The sequence below is a fragment of the Leptinotarsa decemlineata genome, unplaced genomic scaffold, assembly GCF_025532065.1.
Source record: "Leptinotarsa decemlineata unplaced genomic scaffold, Ldec_3_MD MMD2_tig00000576_RagTag_RagTag, whole genome shotgun sequence".
Classification (NCBI taxonomy): domain Eukaryota; kingdom Metazoa; phylum Arthropoda; class Insecta; order Coleoptera; family Chrysomelidae; genus Leptinotarsa; species Leptinotarsa decemlineata.
In genome coordinates this window covers 8464048-8486935 of record NW_027412551.1, presented here as the reverse complement: position 1 = coordinate 8486935, position 22888 = coordinate 8464048, and the positions used below count along the sequence as shown (strand labels likewise).

General features: G+C 33.9%; 1 protein-coding gene across 3 annotated transcripts in view; it reads left to right on the top strand.

Annotated features, from left to right (window-relative positions):
- The window catches only part of stac (C2 and C2B_Munc13-like domain-containing protein staccato), a 137811-nt gene that overhangs the window by 34588 nt on the left and 80335 nt on the right, over nt 1–22888 (top strand). Inside the window, exon 1 of one of the 3 annotated variants that reach the window (XM_074174365.1) lies at nt 10927–11242. The exons of the other annotated variants lie outside the window; for them this stretch is intronic. Coding sequence (XP_074030466.1) covers nt 11157–11242 — 86 coding nt within the window. The 5' untranslated portion in view covers nt 10927–11156. Of the gene's footprint in view, nt 1–10926; nt 11243–22888 lie in introns of those variants that run through there. 3 annotated transcript variants of the gene reach the window in all.

The following is a 22888-nucleotide window of genomic DNA, read 5'->3' as shown; positions in this document are numbered from 1 at the left end:
GGGGTTGATTAGACATCTAGACTTGTATAGATTCAAATATCAACATTTGTCAATATATGTCGAGTTATTAGCTAAAGAAGTAGTTGTTTTCTGTCGGAAAACATATATAATGGTATAGTCAAAAATCATATGGACTTGTCAGTGATTTTATTATCAATTTTTACTTGGATAAAAGCTGGAAGCAGCAAAACAACCTATTATCTTACAGTGTAAATAATTCATAACTTCCGACTCCGAAAACTCTTACATACATTTATAGTTAGTACATACATACAAAAAAATTATTTTTGTATGATTGAACACTACATACTTAATTACTTTTTTACTTCTTCAAGTCCTGAATAGTAACTACATAATTCAGAAAGAATAGGCTCTACAGATTCCTTAATCTTGAGTGATGAATTCGATTAGGAATATTTTTAATAATTGGTCCTTAATATAATCGAATCGGCAAACTCGTCCGCCATCTTGAATTCTCCAATCAATAAATGAATATGCTATATTTGGCCCCAAAAATCACTACAAAAAAATTTCGCATGGATTCGTACCATGGTTCATGAATAACAAAACACGTTCTTTATCTTGTCTTTTTTCTTGTTGAAATGAAAATATATTTTGTCACATTCGAATATGAACATCTGCCGATTCCATGAATTTTTAAAATCTACTTGAAACTTAGTTCATCATTGCCCAAATGATCTGGGTTACTTCAATATTACACAAATGCAAAATTATCATTTGTACAATTTTCTCAGGTGCCCAACATGGTTTTCATAGACTGTTTTTTTTTTTTGAGCAGTTTATATGAATAGTTGTTATGTTGAGCAGTGTATACACGCTTTGGTTGAGATTGTAGTAGGAAGAAATGTCATTAGTGTCAAATACGTCATCACTATAAAAAATGAAACTCCTGGACACCGACATCAAAGGGACCGACGCTGAGTGAAACTACTGTATACAGAAATACTGTGACCTAACTTTCGTAAAAGATCAACCCATCAATAATTGAATAAAAAATTACTTCTGAAAATTCTAAATCTAACAACTGTTTAACAGTTTTTGAAAGCTGAATGGGTTCGATAGTTTTCAATGGAACATTGTCTGAAATTTGAACCAGCAGTTCAAAGAAAAATTTGGATCCAGATTGATGAGTGCATTGAAATGATTTTGAACCGTGTATCTCAAATGAAAAGTTTCATGAACTACACCTCACGATTTGATCTCCATAAACTTTAATTGAAAAATATATCACGACATGTTTCACTAACACAGTAGCTTTATCTAGTGATTTGAATAATTCAAGTTGCTTCTTACACTAATATTTATATACTACAGGTAACCATAATTGAAGCTACCTCCAAAAAATTACCTAAACCTCTACCTAAGGTACCTCTTCAATTATGATCACCTGAAGCATATTACCTCACATCTACATCAATAATAATTATTCTTTCTTGGTTTTTAAGAAAACAAGTTCAATAATGGTGATCTATTAAAATCCAGTTGGTCATTCATTATGATGTTTGAATTTTTGAGTTTGATAATTTCCATTGCTTCCAAATGATTCAGTTTCAAACCTTTATTTTCTAAGTGCAAAATTTCGAACGCTTCGTTAAAGATATACTTTTCTTCTAGACGATGACTCGAATATGTTGAATTTGTTTTCTTATTTACATAGCTCATATGATGTTCCTGGATTCGATTCCTAAATGTTCTGCCAGTTTGACCAATATATACTTCAGGACACGTTCCACACTTCAATTTATATATTCCGCATTTCTCGAATTTGAATGTTTTGTCTTCATTATTTTTAACTAACTTGTTCTATATGCAATTTTAATATCTCGTTTCCTCAAAAATGAAGCCACTTTTTCCGTTTTTTGTCCAAAATACGTTAATACGACAAAAACGCATATAGCATATAGAACAAGTAATACGTTGGGGAATTTAATGTGGTGGTGGTAGTGGTGGTGTAGTTCATGAAATTCTATCGATCTTCATCATGTAACGGCCGAATCAATCAGAAAATCGAATGGAAAAGTTCAAATTGGAAAAGGAGCTTCTTCCAAAATGTGTACTGAAGACAAACAGGTGAACGATCTGACAAACATTTTAAACTTCAAATATCCACCCCTTTTTGGCATAGATTCTATATTTCCAACAAGAGGATGATTCAATAAGAATGATTGGTGAAGGGTCCCATTTCTTTTCCATGCCATATGGATTGATATTGAACCCTATATGGATTTTATTTAAAAACCTCTTGAATGTTTTTATGAAATAAGGATATCCATAATCAGATTATTAATTTGTCGAAGATACAAAAGTGGCCACAGTTGGATATCAGTATCCTATCTAGTGCAAAAACCATTTCTACTGAGCTACAAAATTAGCAGAAAAACTCTGTAGGTCCACCTAATCTATTTGGTGACTTGAGTTTGCTGGGAAGGGAGAAATACTTGACAATTTGAGAAGAATTGGATTTGCTCAATTATTACCTTGGTGATAGCGATAACCTTCGAATACAAATTGATGCACTGAGAAAATTATAAGGTTAATCACTTAATATTGGTTATATCTAGAATTTTTTTATTATGCAACAACATACCGTGAAGGATGTAATTTATTTATAATCACGATTTAGGTTTGTGATAAAATTTCAATAGAAGCAGCGTTATTTTAGTAAAAGGCGACTACAATACTAAATGAATATTATGTTTAATGGCAAGTAGAATTGAATTCATAAATTCAGCTTTCCAATACTCCTACTGGGATGCATTCGTTTAAAAAAAAAGTTTAAAAATATATTTTTCCGTTAACCAGCTATCGCACCCCTAGAAACGACAACCCTCAGAAGTCTAAACTTGTGCGAGCTAAGGACTAACGAGGTCTTACCTTTTAACATGTGATTCCTAACACGGGTTGGACGATAGCAGGTGAAAATCGAGTGTTCAGCATGGGGCTTGAACCATCGACTCACACATCGGCCGATTAACTGAGTGAACAAAGCACCCACGTCGAACCGCCCAGCTACCGGCCGGCCCCAATTTTTTATAACAATGAATGTGCTCTGTTTGGCAGACTGATTTCGTAACCACATTTGTCACTACCTATTTCATTTCATCATCACCGATATTCTTTAGAAAAGATGATCCATCATCAGCCATATTGAATGATGACGTGAATTAGCGTATTCGTCTTGTCCACATTTTCGCCATTGCTTTTGTACATATTTTAAATGTGAGAGATGATAAATACATTGAATATCGAAACTACTCGCACCAGCACTGAAATACTTGAATAAGTTATAGTCTAGGATCCCGCTGCAGAATCACTACGTCCATAGCGTAGTTATCCAAACTCAGATTTTTACATACATTTGTGAATAGGAGAATACATTTACGACAGGGTGCCAGTCAAAATGTGGCCGCAAATATTTTTAATAAAAAAAGGGAGTGTGCTTCGAACCACACGACTGAAGTAAAACTTTTTCAGCTCCATCTATATGTATGTATGTACTTACAATGGCTATATCGGGAAAACCAAATAAAGTAAAAGAAATTTGAGAACAAATTTCATAATAGTTGAGTGAATATGAAATTTAAAAAAATTTGGAACTGACAGAATTATCTTCAAAATCGGTTTTTCATTGTCAAACATAACTCATTGTCAAACAGTCCGAGACTGCACTTACCAGCGAAAGGATATTAATAACAATTCATATTGGAGTTTGAAGAATAAATGTAAGAGTTTCATCGTATTGTCACAACTCAGTACTCGCTTTGCTCATCACGAGAGGATTTATCGCTGTTTCAACCAACCCTCTTTCATGCAAATAATGGAAGAACTCATTTAAAACTGAATGAAATATTTATTATAATGAAAACGAAAGAATTACGCTAAGGGTAGTTAATAAAATAGTTAAGAAAAATACAAAAAATCACCAAAAAACTTACATTAAACTGCTACCCAGCAGTAACGTTGAAAAGAAGATGTGATGCATTCTTAAAATGCCCTGGAACCGTTTCTGAAGAGTGGTCAATGAATACTGAATTAATTTCTCAATACTTTCTGTTGATCTTGCCTCCCTCAATATTTATAAAGATTCATATGCTGAGGTTGCAACTGTCCTCTGGTCACCTTACTAAGGTAAAATGCTTAAAACGCATCCGTGCAACTTTGCATATTTGTTGTTGTTGTTTCATATTTCCATATCCTGTAATCGTATTAATTTTGATGTATATGAACTTGGAATATTGAAAGACGGAATTGAATATTGAAGTTGGGGTTGAAACTTCTTTCAATTCATTTATTTGCTTGAATGAATTTGAATTATTCCATGACTATTTTCCATCCTTCCAAGTGATGAAGGGTTTCGTAGAGGGATTGACCCGGCTCTTACTCCATGAAGTATTTTAGTAGCTTGATTTTTTCAAATGAAAATATTGGCGACCACTTTTAGACTGACCCTGTCATAAATGTATTTTTCTATTCATAAATGTATGTAAGAATTTGAGTTTGATTAACTACGCTATGAACGTAGTGATTTTGCGGAGGGATCATGTACTATTAATTGGTACAACTAATTAATGGAAAATCAATTATTTTAATATGAAATGAAAATGATTCACAGAAGAGTTAGGCAATAATGTAATACTGAAAATGAAAAACAAAAAAAGAGAAATGGTAGTTGATAATAAAAAAAAATAAGAAGACATTCCAGACTGAAAAGATTTTCAAACGTATTCAAAAAACACTTTGTTGTGAGATTTTCACTGAACAATTTTACAAAAACGCAACACGTGTTCCGCCATACAATGGCTTCTTCGAGCGTGTCTTCACTAACTAATTCTACACATTCAATGCTAAATATACCTTATTCTACAATTTGAAGTACTTACATTTCAAGTACATACCTGATTTTCACCTAAGTTTGTAATTAATTAAATTACCTGAGCTTATGTCCCAGTTTCCACATTTGAAAAAATGTTTAGTAACGGGGAGTTATTCAATTCTAATCAACCATTCAGTAAATTACCCGAATTCCTGATTCTATTGATTTCTGAAATTCTAGAAGATTGAGTTTCAAACTCTCCTCTTCCAAATGTTACACCTCGTATTCATGATTGAATTCATGTCCCTCTGCTGAAAAGTGGTCTGCAAATGTGGAATTGGTCTTTCTATTTACAAAACTACTTCTATGTTCTTTAGTTATTTGGGAAAAATGTTCTACCTGTTTGGCCAATATACAGTTTTGGATAAGAGCCACAAGTAATAATAATAATAATAATAATTTTATTGGTCTCAAGAAACATAAAGTTTGTAGACAGCTCAGTAGAAAAATACATCTAAAAATTTATATAAGGTCATACATTAAAATTGGTTAATGATAAAAAAATAGAAGGTATAATGCAAAAGAAAAGCTAAATAATAAGCTAAATAATACATAAAAACAATGGCATTATACATTATAAATATATAAAGTATGTATATAGATAATGATGAATTGTGCTATCAGTATAAATAAAACTACAATTTTCTGTGGGTCATGAAGATATTTCTGTTTTTCTTGATGAATGTTTCGAATTCAAGTATACTATAGAAACAGTTATTTGATAGTATCTGTTTTAATTGCAGACGACATAATGACACCAACAAATTGTGTTTGTGTCTGGTATCATGAGGGTGAATTGACGAGTGTGTTGCATGTTCATTTATCTTTGACTTAACTGTTATTATACTTTGATAAATGAGCAGTGAGTAGATGGTCATGATTTTTAATGAAGGAAATAGTTCTCTACAACTGGTATCCCATGGTACATTTAAAATAGATCTTATTGCCGCTTTCTGCAATGTGAAAATTCTCGTAATATGTGTAGATACTGCATTACCGTAACACTGTATTCCATACATCAAGTGACTATGAAACAATGCATAATACGCAGATACTGTTGCTTCCATGTTTGTGACATGTCGTATTTTTCTTAGTGCAAATATCACTTGCGACAGCTTGTTACATAAACAGTTTATATGAGCTGTCCAACTCAGTTGTGGGTCTAAAACTATACCTAGAAATTTTATGTGCTCATTTTCAACCAAATTATTTGTACCATTTACACTAAAGATTTCACAGCGGGTTTTGGTCTCATTCAAAAAAAGATCATTGGCTGTGAACCAAATCTTAGCATGTGCCATAATATCTTGATAAATAGGTAAATGATCAGTCCCCTTTTCAAGTTGTATACAGAAAGTTGTGTCGTCGGCAAACATATTTGTTAGTAAATTATTGCAGGATATGGAATCTGGCATATCATTTATGTATATCAGAAATAAGAGTGGTCCCAGTACAGAACCCTGGGGCACCCCTCTCGTCAACTTATATACTCCTGATCTATCCGACATCGAAGTTTTGTCTTTATTGTTTTTGATAAATTTACTTAGATTATTATTCGTTCGGACAAGATTTTTACTTTTTGCTTCTCAGATTTGCTTGTCAAACCACATCCAAAGAAAATCTAGTTGTGATCGAGTTCTAGATGGTATCGTTAATGGAAAGTGGCAAAGGAGTAAAGTCTGGGTTTGGTAGACATATAATATAGTCATTTATATTTTCCCAAACATGAATATTGGATATATTTTTGAGAAAGAAAGGTTCTTGCCTTCTACTTCTCCATCTTTCGTGAATTCAATGTTTACATAAGAGTAGTTGTTACGAAAAGGCTTTTTTTCCCATTTGTGTCTAAAAGTTACTTCTTTGCATGATCTTAACATCTATGTATAGAGTTAATTTTTGAAATTAATTGCTATTAAAATACATTGTATTTCTTTCAGATGAATTGTTGCCCGCGGCTTCGCTCGCATAGAATTTGGATTGTCATATTAAGTTTCGTGACAGATGATTTTAAATAAATATTTACAATCTGTATCAGTAGAGTAGGGAGGGTGAGTGTAGACTCAGAGCACTTAGGCCACATGTGACCCAATGTACATCCTCCCAAGGAGTTGCCCTCCTAGGTCATCGTCCATCCTGTCCTTCCCAGGAAGGTGAACAGGTCACTAGGAAACATCTCCTCTATTTTGGCAGGTGTAATCCAAAACTCGCCGAACACACACTCTCTTTGGCAACCTTGAGGTGTGTCACGGTGGCCTCCGCGAAGGTTTTGGAAGGGATATTAATGTCGTTGCGCGGCTTCTTCAACCTTCTTGGGGTTTCCTTCGTGGAGGTGCACAAGTGAGGGAGCTTTCCCTTTATTCAAGGCGGAGCTCTTGGCGTGCGCCGCAAGAAGTGCCCTTGCTGTTGGAGGTGATCTGCTATGTCCAGCCTTATTCCAAGCGGTAGATTGGGGGGGACATTTCTGTTCATCCCCAGCCACCGCCTTAGATTGAGGTGAGCACTTCTGTACTTCCTTACATCTTAGCTTGGGTAGGTTGGTCCACGGTGGCATGTTTTGCAAAGACTTTTGGGGGGTTTTAGTTCCCCTAACCCTACTTATTTCTGCCAGTACCTAGGAGTCCGGCGACCCCGTCCGTAAGACCACATTAGCTTCTCGGACAGAGCCTCTAGTGCCCTGGCCGTTCCCCTATTCGCCACCTGGGAACGCGTCCGATAGGTAGCCCAACCCACGGGAAATAGTTACAATATTTTTTTCTATAACCCAAAACTTCAGGTTTCCAACTTCAAAACTGACGAAATTCATCACAATCTTCAAACCCCTATTTTTCGCTCTTGGGGGTGGAAAATTTAGATTCCCTTTCTTGATGCCTATTTACGCTATACAAAGAACCTACCTGAATATTTTAACTAGGTGTAGTAGCTTCGGCTGTACGTTAATATCAGAGTGTCAGTCAATCAATAGGTATCCACCTATACAATATTGAATAGCATCAGCAAAGAAACTGAAAAGATTAGAAGTCAACATTGGTAATCCTACTAATCCTACTCCTACTACCTAATATCATAAATGCGTTTGGGAGGATGGATGAATGTAATGTATGTATTCACGATTTTTACTTTTTCACGCTTTTTCCCAGCTCAACGGATTCAAATGTAAGTTGGAATGAAGATATATCATGACCTGGAATAACAACACATCGTTGACGGTTGTGTTAGTTTTGCGAATTTCCTTATAAGTAAAGTAAAAATATAAATTACTAGCTGTTGCCCGCTCTCATATCAACATACAGTCGATGCTACTTAACCTAGAATCTTGAAATATGCAGGTAGGTTCTTTGTATAGCGTAAAAAAGCATCAAGAAAGGAAATCAGGAATGTCCACCCCCACGGCGGGAAATTTCATCAGTTTTGAAGTTGGAAACCTGAAGTTTTGGATTAATAAAAGAAATATTGTAACTCTTTGTTTGGAATGGTCTGTCACGAAATTAAAGTGAAAAACCAAATTCTACGCGGGCGAAGCAGCGGGCAACAACTAGTATTTTTTACTTTAAGAAAAAGTACACTAGTCCAGTCATTTTAGGGGGTTTGCCTAGGAAAGTGGACATACCCAGCTGTAAATTTGTAAGAACTTTGTATTTTGGCATTATAAAAGTATTCTCAAATATGATTCGACGGTCGCAACTTCAAAAATTGGGGGTCAAAATTAAAAAAAAAGAAAACCACTTTTTACACGTTTTTTGCCAATATTTCGTTTCCAATGGGTTTTATGCTAATTGTATTTATTATCAATATTGTAGAGAATTGAATTCTCTACAACTTTTGTTTCAAATATTTTTTCATACGTTGGTTGTCCCGATCGAAATCAGCTCATTTAAGGTTTATAAATTATTACTCAATGAATAATTATAAATAATTTTCATTTTTCATTAACAAATACATTACATTAAAATATTTTTTTCATTCATTATTTATTTTCAATTAAGTATCAATTTATTTAATGAAACTGACCTGCCGGTGTAGTTATAAATCTGTAGAGGGAAAAATATATATAACATTATAATTTAAATCTAATCTATAGTAATTATTCTTTAATAAATAGAAATGAATAGAAAAGAAACAAAATTTTAAATAATATTTCTATTAAAAAATCTCATTTGATACATTTTTTGTGAATGTCAAAATTAAAAAAACAGATGAAATAATTAAAAGAATAATGAGTTTTAATTTCAATTTTCTTCTTCTTCATCGTCGTCTTCTCGCAGATGTAAAAATTCAAAGGCGTTATCTTCTTCATTGTCATCTTCACCTAAATTCGTTTTCAATTCTTCCATGATTTCTGGATCAAAGGACCTATCTTCGTTAACATCGGTCTCATATGGTACAGCATTGAGACAAGCTTGCCCATTATACTGGCCACAAGCTAAAGAGCATCGCAACCCCGCTTTCCTGCATCCACATTGAACCACAACCACTTTTGCAGTTACAGAATATCGTATTGAGTAACTCATCTGGAGCAGGTGGTAAAATGGTCATGATAGGTTCTAGCAATCCGTTACGCATTGTCCAACTCCATTCCTGAGGTTCCAAATCATGTCCTAACCAAGTTTGAAGTTGATAATAAACACGATTAAAATGTTGCTGCTCCACTTGTTGGTGGGATATTTGATAACTGCACAGGTTTATTGAGCTTTGTTAGCTTGACATATTGTGCATAACGAAGATGATCGATAGTATCTACAGACTTTGGAGCATTATAAACAGCTAATAAAGTTTTCAATCCACTATCAAAAAATCTTTAAACCGGGCAGTTTTCTTCCTCAAATGCTACAGCAAGTTCATCCAAATTAGATAGCTTCTCGAATGTTCTTCAAAACGTTTTTTCCCTTTTTCAAAGAGCGCAGAAGTCGTATCACAGCCGCTTAAAGCGTGAAGGAAGAAAATATGTTTTTTTAGAAATTGCATATTTGTCGAAACTCTTAGAGGAGTATAATTCCGTTTCCACATTTGCTTTGCCAACTTTTTCAAAGAAAATTTCTTGTTCAAGAAATAGTGTACGTCCAATTAAAATCACAAGTGAATCAATATCTTCACCGACTATAATTGCTGTTCTTTGACGTTTAGATTCTTCAATAGCTGTCTCAATAATGATAACATCCGCATCATCTCTGGCCTGTTTAGTGTTGATGTATTTGTTGATAAAAAATTAAAATTATTTATATTTATTAAATGATGATTTATAAACCTAAAATGAGCTGATTTTGATTGGGAATACCATGCAGTTGATTTCAAATAATATTTAATCTGCGCTCGCGCTGCCCTCTATCTCAAAAACTCTATCTCTATGTAAAAAATGTTCAAAACAAAATTTGTAGAGAATTTAATTCTCTACAATATATTTAGTAAATACAATCAGCATAAAACCCATTGGAATCGAGATATTGGCAAAAAACGTGCAAAAAGTAATTTTTTTTTGAATTTTGACCCCCAATTTTTGAAGTTGCGGCCGTCGAATCATATGTGAATTTTGAGAATACTTTTATGATGCCAAAATACAAAGTTTATACAAATTTACAGCTGGGTATGTCAACTTTCCGAAATACAGGCGTAAATCGACCTAAAATGACTGGACAATACGGTCATGTCTCTTTTCTCTTTGAAATGATTCATTTTGTTTCCCGTACGGACAACACTGACAGAAATAACAAATTATGTGCGTGCCTATTGCGTTTCAAAAAATATCTAGGATCCTACCTAAGTTATAACAAAAAAATGTATTTTTTCTTTCAATTTTTGCAACAACTGAGGTTATAATAAGAGTTTTTCTTTCTCAAAATAGACCTCACTCAAATAACAGCTTGTTCAAGAAAGTAGAGTCTGGTTTCCAACAAATCGAGAATCTCGGATGTTTACCCACAACCAAGTAAACATAAAAATTACCAATTCCTGTTTCCAATGATGAAAATTGGTTGATTAAACGTGAACGTACGTAAAAACCCAAGGCAAAAAGGAAACTCTCCAATCGGTGAGATTTTTCAGTTCAGTTCGTTTTTTAGAACCACCACACAATGAGCAGTGATATCGGGATTAAGGATCAAAATTCTACACAAACAATTTATTATTAGGAACATCTCGTTGGGTTTAAAAACAGTGAGTGTCTGTGTTGTCGGTTATTACTGAAAAAGTGTATGTTGTGGGACGCGTTGTTGAGGTGTTTTCAGTGTTTGCATCGTTTTTCAGAATTGTTTTGTGTTTGTAATTTTTTATGGAGTATTCTGCCGAGGAAACAATGTGGAAAGAAACTTATATGAAACTGCAGAGACAGAAGTCTTCTGATTTAGTGAAGGGCAGGTTCGTCAGGTTTATTTTTTTCCATAAAAATCTGGTAATTTTTTATCATTTATCTGCCTCACGTGTTTATCGTGAAATTTGATATGACAAGAATTTAAACCGTAAAAAAACCGTGTTGGTTTTCAAATTCTGGAAATGGATCATTGAAGGTTTATCAATGATATTGAGTTGAATTATTTTCTCATTTCATAGATAACTTCCGTGAAGGAGTAGTACATTGTAACAACATTTTTTGTGACAAATGTTTTTTCGTAAAAGTGAAAAATAGAAAATGGTTCCGATACAAACTTCACGATGCCTGATTTTGAGAACGTGAACAAAACTCGATAGCAAAATTTAAAAAAAATCGACACTGGTTGAAAATTGAAAAAAAAAAACGGTAAATATTCGTTTTGAAAAAAAAATTGAGTGTACTTACGTATTTTGATGCGTAGGTTACGAATCCGACAGAAAAAAGCGGCGCTCTCCCTTATTTACAAAGTTATGGCACTTCAAAGTTCACAAAAGGGCCTTCTTTTACACAAGATGAACTATTTAAAAACACAAACATTTATTCACTAGGTCACCTTTACCCCTTATTCCTCCTTAATTGACACTTTTCAATTCAACAATCAACATTTTTTTTATGAAAAAACTTAGTTTAAAAACGAATGCTTGCATCAGTCGTACCAACTATGCCATTAACCTTAAGAACGTAAAATACAGAGATATATAACCAAAAAGCAGCTCCGTACATTTTTTAACATTTTTATTGGAAAAATGTTAAATAATAATAATAAATAATGCTTATGTTTTAAATAGTTCATTTTGTGAAAAAGAAGGCTGAAAAGTTGCCCTTTTCTGAACGTTGAAGGGCCGTAACTTTGTAAATAAGGGAGAGCGCCGCTTTTTTCTTTCGGATTCGTAATCTACGCATCAAAATACGTAAGTACACTAAAAAAAATTTTCAAAATCGTCGGATGCCCTCAAAACGAATATTTACCAAAAATAGTATTTCTCGAAACGGTAAAATCTCACAAGTTTGGAAAAAATACGAGTTATTTAATCATTTTATTGAATGCTGATATACTTAGGACCTTCATACTTTCCATATTTTTGTTTGAGGGTGGTTGACAATGTTTCGTGGTGCATTTCATTAGTTCGGACTTCCATTGTCTAATTAGATGGAAATTGATTTGAAATCCCTGAAAAAATTGAACTATTAACAAGAAGTGAAAAATAAAAATTATAAACAAGAAATGAAAATTAAAAATCAAAAGATTCCAAGCCAAGGTACTTCACGACGTTTCGATTGTTAGTATCCACAATCATCACTCGAAGACGATTTCAGAGTTGCTTCGTTTCTGAGATGCAGGGCGTGGAAGTTGAAAAAAAAACATAATTTATCAAATATCATAAATACTCTTACGCCGATTTGGTTGAAATTTGCTACAGTTAATTTAAATAATAAGGCGATTATTTAGCCCTAACAATATTGAGCCAACAATATTAAGAAAAAAAATACGCCATTGACTTTTTGTTGTACTTTTTTATTTTTTTGAAATAATTAACTAAAAATATAACTTTTTGACGCTTGTGTTTTCTTCAAATCTAGCTCGTTTTCGAAAAAAAAATTGAAGTATCTTTGCAAATCATGAACACCTGCTTTGGACACCAGCTGACAATGATAGTTTTGTCATAAGTCAGAGTTGTCAATTAGCAGTGATTCCATAATGAATAACTTTACTAACGCTGAAATGGCTGATATGCATTTTATTCATGGATTAGCAAATGTTAATGTTAATGTTAATATCTTAACAGAGTAATTCCATGTGCTAAAACATTTAGAACGCTACATTCAAGATTATGTGAAACTGGGAGTTTTAATAAAAATGCTCGTGGTGGAAGACCAGAAACTGTTACAATGCCTGAACTAAAATAAGCTATACTTGATGCGATAGAAGAAGACCCTTCAAATAGTACCATGAAAATGTATTGCAGTTGGAAGTCAGCCCAAAAACCGTATGGGCAGTTTCAAACAGAAACCTTCTATACCTATATCACATACAGCGGGTCTGAGCTCTACTGCCTCGGGATTTTCACCCAAGATTAATGTTTTGCAGGTAGTTGATTCATAAGATGGCAGACAATGATAATTTTTTAGCAAATATTTTATTCATAGATGAAAAAAAAATTCACGAGATGCTATTATGAACTTTCAAAATGACCATTTTTAAGCCGACGAAAATCCCCACGTTATTAGAGAAAGTCGTTTAAGGCAACAAGTTTCGCTGAACGTTTGGATAGGAATGATTGGTGACTACCTAATTTTTCTACCAGCAAGAATAATAGGTGAATCCTACACGGATTTTTGCGAGATCATTCACTCATTTTGTTAGAAGAAGTGCCGGTACTTGAGAGAGGCAACATATAGTTTATACACGACGGGGCTCCCGCTAATTTTAGTGTTCTTGTTCGTCAATATCTCGACGTCACCTACCCTAATCGCTGCATTAGACGTGCAAGACCTCAAAATTGGCCAGTTCGCAGTCCTGATATGAATCCTCTAGATTTCCATTCATGGGATCATCTGAAGGTTCTTGTTTATAACACTCCTGTACTAGATGTGAAGGACTTGAGGAATCGAATAATTGAAAATTACAACTCCAGATATTCTGGAACGTGTCAGACAATCAATGACGAATCGATTGCAGTCGTGTGTTTTATCAGAAAGTGGACATTTTGCTCATTCACTTCAAAGTCTCGAAATTGTTTATTATTCACTTTCGGTTTTTATTTTATGTTGTCCATAGATAGTTTTTAGAAATGATTTTTTTTCTCGAAACCGAAGCTTGATATTAAGAAAACACAAGCGAAGAAAAAGTTGTATTTTTAGTTGCTCAATCTAAAGAAATAAAAACTACAAAAAAGTCTTTTTTTTTTTCTCAATATTGTTGGCGGTGGTGCCCACTGAAACGTCACTGGACCTAATAATTTCAATTTGGTTCGGGCTAAATAAGCACCTTATTACTTCAAATATCGTTTTTTTTATATACAATTCAACGCCCTGTATCTCAGAAACGAAGCAACTCCGGACATATGTCCATAGAAACTTTTTCGTACCGTAGTTAGGAAACACCCTGTATATCCGGATCGCCTTAGTTTCCGAGACATAAAGAAGTTGTTGAAAGTCTGAGTGAAAATGTAGGTACATTTTTGTAGATATGTTTAAAAAATAAAAACTTCATTTATTGATCGAAGGTTGAGCCACAACGCGTTAATAATTTTATGATGATAGATATACAGGGTGTAACATAAGTACGTTAAAATATTCAAGTGACGTATTCCTGAGACAATTTTAAGAAATAAGTCTATATGAACTTGTGTCCGAAAATGCTTCGTTTCGGAGATACGGGGTGTTGAAATTTATTTTTTTTTGTTCGCTTTTTGAAAATAACTTGATGTGGGAAATTCCATGTCCATGTATTAATTTCCATGTAACATTTAGAGGGCGCTGCGTACGCTGTCATAATTTATTTCAAATTGCCCTAACTTTTTTGACAGTAAACTTTTGGTACTTTTCATGAAAAAACCTTATTCCCACACGTTTTCCAAGTAAAAAAAAGTACACCTCCTCAACAACGCTGGAGGTGATCGTTTTCGAGATATTTACAATTGTCTATATCGATGAATATTACTTAGCTACTAGGGCGCTAAATGAAGTTGATGAGAACATTACAAAAACTAAGTATTTGGTGGATCTCGTCAAAATGAACAACTTTTCCCTATAAAATGTTTAACGAAGAATGATTCGTTTTCAAAATACAGATTGTTAAAGTTTTTCAAAACATGATAGGTTTTTGTCACAAGTTTTTTGCAATTTTAGTTATTTTCATCAAACATATTATAAGAAAAATTTGTTTATTTCGACGAGATCCACCACATACTTAGTTTTTGTAATGTTCTCAGCAACTTCACTTAGCGCCCTAGGAGCTAATTAATATGCATTGATATAGAAAATTGTAAATATCTCGAAAACGATCACCTCCAGCGTTGTTGAGGAGGTATACCTTTTCTACTTGGAAAAGATGAGGGAATTAGGCTTCTTCATGAAAAGTACTAAAAGTTTACTGTCAAAAAAGTTAGGGCAATTTGAAATAAATAATGACAGCGTACGCAGCGCCCTCTAGATGTTACATGAAAATTAATACGAAATTATGATTTCTCACATCAAAAAACCCCGGGTACCGAATTTTGTGCAAAAAATAAGTTATTTGCACAAGAGTTATTTTCAAAAAGCAAATAAAAAAATTCAATTTCAACACCCCGTATCTCCGAAACGAAGCATTTTCGGACATCAGTTCATAAAGACTTTTTTTCTTAAAATTGTCTCAGGAATACGTCACTTGAATATTTTAAGGTACTTATGTTACACCCTGTATGTTAGCAATGCGAAGTCAGTGGTGTATAAATTGGGGTTGGATTAATAGTTATGATAATCAGTGAATAGGTCTTTCCGAACCAAAAAGATGACCACAAGAATAGCCGGACGAGAATTCGTTGGACAATAAAAGTTCTACCGGTGAGAAAGTTATCGAAAGGCTTGAAAAGATGGTTAATCGGTTGGCGAGAGGTCTGGGGAGTATGGTTTAATTTTCGGACGGTGATTTATGAAACGTGCGGACGGACGTCGTCGTGGAGCAGCATCGAACCTCTTTTATTGACTAGTACCGGCATTTTTTGTACAGTTCGTCAATTTCCTCACGATAGAACTCTGATGTGATGATTTCGCCCGGTTACACAAAGTTATAGTAAATCATACCAGCCGCTGACCACCATCTTCCACTCATCTTCGAGGCTAGAGTCTCCGGAAAGAAATTTCGCAAACCGAAGTCGATTACTGAGGTATGGAGATATAAAAACACATGATATTAAAACGAAGAAAACTTTTGAAAAAACCTAATATTATCCAGAATGGTGCTGATAGCTGTTCAGTTATGTTGAGGTAATGAGACAAGGGTCTTATTCCGAAACTTCAAACTCTTCCTTTGAGAATTATTGTGTTTCATGGAGGTAATTGAAATTGTATATCGTAACACTTTCATATGTTATATTGTGTAGGGTTCCTGAGACTGATGTCTGATTCAATGCTTTGAGGAATGTTTGAAGTACTACAAACTGAATAGTGAAAGTGATTTTCGTATAATTCAATATTCATATGAAAGTAGTTGTTTCGTTGTTTGGCCTTTTTCTTCCGGTTTCTATCTGAAAGTAAATTTTATGAATCCACACTCTTTTGAGTGGATAAATATGGAAACATTGTCAGCTTCAATGAATAATATAATATTTCTGCAATTCATCCTATTATATTTTTAGCGAGTTGTTAAGCCTGAAACAAAAGAGATCTTTATTTTATTTTCATTAACTTGAATGTAAGGCCAAATGTTGAATACATTCATTATATCCATGGTAATGAATTCTCTCGAAAGTTTTTCACTAATATTCATAATTAGAGTGAATATAATTAGCGAAATGTTCTAAGAGCTATTGTTTTACCTAATGATAATCTTCGTTTCAGTTTAACCTTTGTGGATATTTCTTTAAATTATACTGCCAATAATATTCAACTCTTTCATCATACTATTTTCACTCAAATGACAATAAAATTGTTTTATTCCTCATTATAACGTCATATTCCCTTGTTTCCTTGTTTTGTTTCAACTTGAAATTCAATCTAAGCCAATTCAAATTATACGTCGCAATTCAATTCTATATCCAATAACTCAAAACTAAAACATATTCAGAAACACTATAAACTTACTGTCGAAAACCGAAGTAGGTTTGTTAATGCTTGCAACAACTGCAAACTTGGAATACATGAAAGAACTTCACAATCGGAAAGTTAAGAATAACCTGCTTGCCAATCCCAACGGATCTAGATCCTTCTGGTCGGTAGCTGAAGCTATTGATCAAAACTTTACAAAATCCACAATTCCACCACTAACAAAAGCGGTTGATTCAATTGCAACAACAGTCATAGAAAAAGCAAGTCTACTAGCTTAACAATTTGCGTCCTACTCCACAGTCATGGAAATTATTTTTCGTCAACGTCTAGTCAGGCGATTTTTGAAAGAGGTCAATATCAACAAGATGTCTGGTTATGAGGTAGTGCCTGTCATCGTACTTGAAAGTCGCGCAAATGAACTCGCACCAGTATTTTGCAGACTTTTCAACCTGTCTTACAAGGTGGGGCCCATTTCCAAAAAGGGCAAGAAAAATCTTCCAAGTAAATATAGACCAGTCGCTTCAATATCAATGATAACAAAAATTATGGAAAAAGCCGTAAACCACCATATTTTTGAATATTTGGAAAGCTTCAACATCTTGAGCGATCATTATTATGGCTTTCACAAAACAAAGATCAAAAGGCGACCTTCTATCTTATGTTACCCATATTTGTAATAACGCAATTGAAAGTCAAGAGCTGTTGCGCTTGATATTTCTAAAGCCTTCGACTGTTTGTGGCATGAAGGTTTGCTCGCCAAACTTTGATGCTATGGCTTTTCGGATCATTTTTATGAATGGCTCTCCGGATTTATGAAAGAATGTTCCCTGTAAGTGGCTGTTGATGGATAACTGAATACTTTTACCATCAACCCTGGTGTTCCCCAGGTATCCATATTGTTTCCAACCTTCTTCCATTTTCAATCCAATATATTGCTTTGCACACGACAGCACACTTTTCTCGTCATTCCATTTGGATTCCAGGACATCGACTGCGGATGCACATCTTTACCGGCAGCAAGAGGTTGCATATCTCAATGAGGATCTAGAGATGATTTAGAATGGGGGTGAAAGTAACTAGGTTCAATTCAATGCCACGAAAACCCTGGTATTCATTTTCTCCAAAAAAAGAAATGTCTGCGAACCGAAAATAATAATATCAGGTCAAAAAATTCCGCTTTCTGCTTTGATAAATTAGTTGGGGGTTAAAATGGACACCAATATGTCTTGGCACCATCATGTCGCGGAATTGCAAAGACTGCTTCTCAAAAACTTCGAACACTGATCCGAACCAGAAAACTGTTCGCATCTCAGCAACTTTTGATGCTTTATAAAGCTCAGATCAAACCTTCTTTTGAGTATCTCATGTATGGAGCTTCGCCCTTAAGCATACCCTGAAGCTGTTTGATTCCATCCAGGAAAACACCATCCGCCTGATTGGAGACGCGAACATCACTTGCAACCTTGATAATCTGGAACATCGAAGGAAGAGTGGAGATTTGTTGGGAGGTGTTCAAGTGACTTAACACATTCGATTCCACCTAGAGCGGTACATATCAGAAATACGCAACATACTTTGTTCATCGTATTGAGGTTCAACTCAGTATACCTCGAACTTCACTGTTTAAAAGCTTTTTCATTTGAAGAACTGCGTTTATGTGTAATAAACTTCCTGAGAACGTTTTTCCAGCGATTCAAATCCAATGTGAATCGCTACTTTCGCACAGGCACCGCTCTTAGAGCGCCTCAAAAGAATTTTACTCTAGTGCCAAACTGATAAAATAATAACGTGGACAAAATTATAATAATAGTAGTTTGCTTCCCAAATCGTCTGTTCCTCGCTAATACTCTGACAACAGGGACGACGTCGAGTGTCTGCATGGGTTCTTCAACAACATTGTAATCTTCAGCTCATTAAAGAACATGCCTTTTGCTTTCCTTAGATCGAGTAACTGGTGGTTCACCAGTAGATAATATCGTCAAATACGAAGAAATGAATCTTCTCCCTTTCGTAACTAAAAAAATGATTGCGTGTTTTTATCTAATCTGATACTAATGTTTGCAATGGGATCACACATTTTTAACTCAGATGAAAGGCATTTATTCATAGACTCGACAAAACGGAGCCTCCAATGTGTTATCTTGTAATATGATACATAACAACATTTTCTGTCTATGCTCATTTGAAAAAAGTTGAAAAAAATTATCTTGTAATCTGAAACATGATAATGGAAAACTTTATACGAGTGTAGAAAGGGCATAAATACAAAGTATTTTTGGCAAGGATAATTCACAATTCATCCAGTAACTTGTATTTGATAGTTTTACTGATGAATAGTATTTTTTCTATGAACTAGAACTTTGCCCTTCCTACACCTGTTTGAAGTTCCCCATTACATTTTGTGGAAAGATTGTGGAAAGTGAAAATTCCCAGATACTAAGCTTGATAAAAATTCTGATTTCCTCCACCCCTTAAGTCTAGACAAAGTCTACTACAATACAAAGTTTTCACGAAAAGATTTAAACATGATAAATTTTCTCTTGGATCAACAAGGTGTTTCCACACGAAATATCCTCTTCATATATGCTTTCTTAGCAATAGAACTAACGATGGATACTGGAATAGAAGATCTTTTAGGGAAATGTTAATTCTAGGAATATAAAATGTGAATAGTATATAAAAGCACTTGACAAATATGGATGATGCATGATGTTTCAAATGCATGACAAGAAAATTTCCGAAATTAGTCAGCCATGTGAAAGTTAGCAAGAAATTTCCATGAAAAAAGCATTGATATTATTATATTCTTTGGAAATAATAAGTAAGTATGGTGGCTACGCTGTAGTTACCAGACCCAGCAGGATATAAAACTTTCAGTAACTTGGATGCAACATTCATCACCCGTATATTTGAATCGTCATCCTGCAAATGTAGGTGACACGAGTGAAGAATAAGAAGAATGCTATGCAAATATGTTTTGTATCTATCGAAAATAATTGCAACCAGAAAATAAATACTAACTCTTATCAAGTTAGCATCATTTCACGATGATACTAACTTGGTTAGCCAAATGCACATCAACAACCAATGAAAGTGAAGAGTCTATGAAAGCCAAGATCAAAAAGAACACGCCAAGTTCTATCAAAAGTTCTTGGTCGTACCACAGTAGAATAATATAACCAGTAGGCTCTCTTACCAAGTGATCCGCCCGAGTTGCCGGGGACCTTCAACCGCTCTTAGGATGAGATTCTCATCCAACGCGTTCAGTGCTGTAGTATCGAAGGATTCGACGGTTTCACGGGCATCGGATCAGTTATAATAAACGGTCGGAAATTGATATTGGGTTTAGTTTATTCGCTGTTGTTATTATTGTTTTTAGTTTTTGTAGTTGGTTATTGTTGTTTGTTTTATTATTAAGTGACTAGAAAATGGGAGATATAAAAAAGACATTATTATATGGGCGCCTATGGTAAAAGGACGTCTATGGTAAAACAACGAGACTGTCTCCACACTTCGTTTCGAGGTCACCGAAAACTTATGAATTTAAGAATGAAAGTAGTGGAAGTGGACTTACTGGTTGATTTTTACTGTGGTCGTACGGTCAATAAGGAGTATTATCTTGAAGTTATGCGCCGCTCGCGAACAGCTATACAAAGAAATCTTCCAATATTGTGGAAAACAATAATTGCTGGCTTTTGCATCACGATAATACACCTGCCAAAAACAACACCGTAATCATTCCTCAGCCACCGTATTTACCAGATTTGGTCCCCTGCGACTTTTTCATGTTCTCAAGATTGAAGAGACCCCAGAAATGACGGCGTTTTCCGACGATCGAGGAGATAAAAACCGAATCACTGAGAGAACTTAAGGACATACCAAAAAGTGCATGTCAGAACTCTTTCGAAGATTGGAAAAACGCTGGCACAAGCGTATTATATCTGAGGGGGACTACTCTGAAGAGGACGAATGAATAAATATTTTTTGAGGAAAATTAAAATTCACCTTATCGTTTGAACAGACGGGGTATTTGTCAATTCTATACAGTTTGTCATCCAACATGTACCATCCTCATTTTTGAAATTTCAAATACGTATCTGTAATTTTTGTAGTAATGGCAATGTTCATTACAATGTTCATTTAATACTGAGAAATTCTATTCTATTCTTCTTAAGAGTTTCGCTAATTTGATAGTCATCAGATAAATATTTTCGTTACTGTCCTAACAACAAGAAGCATTTGCAATGATTTCCTCTGTGAAAGAAATTGAGAGAAGTTGATTTATATATTAGTCGAAATTGTCATTTCCATAATGAGTCAAATTTCATTTCATTTGTCTTCAAATTAATGTTAAAAATATATGTCTCCCATGTAGAGAATATTTTTCATGTCTCTTTGGCTAGTTCATCCCTGTCATCGCTTTTTCACTTCAGCCGATTATGTTCTCCATAAAATGCGCGTAGTTTCCGTTTACACATGCTGTAATACACTAATAAACATACTTCCTGCAATCCCTACCTAAACGGTGAGGCGGTTGACCATGAAACTTCGATAACAATAGTATTCAAACTATTATTATCAGTGCAACGTTGACGGTTCCTGTTAAATAATTGAACAATTCATAAAATTATCTTTCTCTAACTGTTAGACGGAATTTTCAATAAGCGCAGCGTTTTCAATACTTCGTTTTGCTATAAAATAGTCACCGATCAATTGATCGAAGCGAATTCATGATCGAAAATATTATTATATTTTCATGATTGAATTCATGTCTCCCTGTAATGATATGAGAGTTGTCTATATGTTCTTTCGTGCGTGTTTTGATTGTTCTTTCAATTTGACATATGTAAAACATCGGAAATGATCCACACGACATTTTATACACATTTTATCTACCTCATATAAAACTCATAAATTTTTTATTTCGAATATGTACGCAAAAGTTATCATTCTTATGAACTAAGTTTACAGCTCTGATTTTTAAGACATGAGAAATTTTTAAACTAAATTGGTCCGAGTAAGTGAATGTAATGTACATTCTCGTTTCTTAATATCGGGTAAATTTAAATTTCCTTTTATCCACTGAACCCGCACGAATCAAATATTTTGTCCCATCCCAACTAGCAATTTTATATTTTATAATGGCTGTGAAAACGTTTCCAAGAAACAAATTATAAAACTGTACTTCTCCCAGAAACGTTTTCAATGTTTTTATAAAACAGCTATAAATAGGAAATTGGCACCGTTTTATAAAACATTATAATATTTATTAATATTTTGTAAGACCTTTCACAAACACTACAAAACAGTTTTATAAACATTTCGGCAGTTACAATAAAATTTTTCTAATACTATTCGTAAATAAAATAACTGAAATACAATTTTATAACAGTTTTTATTAATTCCAAGTAAGCTTTATAAAATGTAATGCAGCCTTAAATGATAACAATAAAATAAAAAAATGTTCAAAAAGTTTCCTTAAATGGGCAAGAAGTAATTTTGTATTGGACACTAGGAAAACATAATAGATATGCCACTAACTAAAAACCAACAAATAGAAAGGTAGGGGACATTTTATTAATGTCACTTTTGTACTTATAAAACTGTTAAAGACATTGTTTTTGCTTCAAAGATCAATATTTCAACTGCGAATGAAATTTTATTGACAAATATATAGCATATTATTAGTAAAATTCAAGCGCTCCCCTCTTTTATTGAAATTTTTGGAAAACATTATTAATTATACAAAAATTCACTCGGTCGACGCATTAAGTTTCTTGTCGCAAATTAACTCTGTTTCTTCTAAATAACATAATCTTACAATATCTATGTTCTTTTCATCTGTAAATATGTGCGATATTTCATATTTTCAACTCATCTAA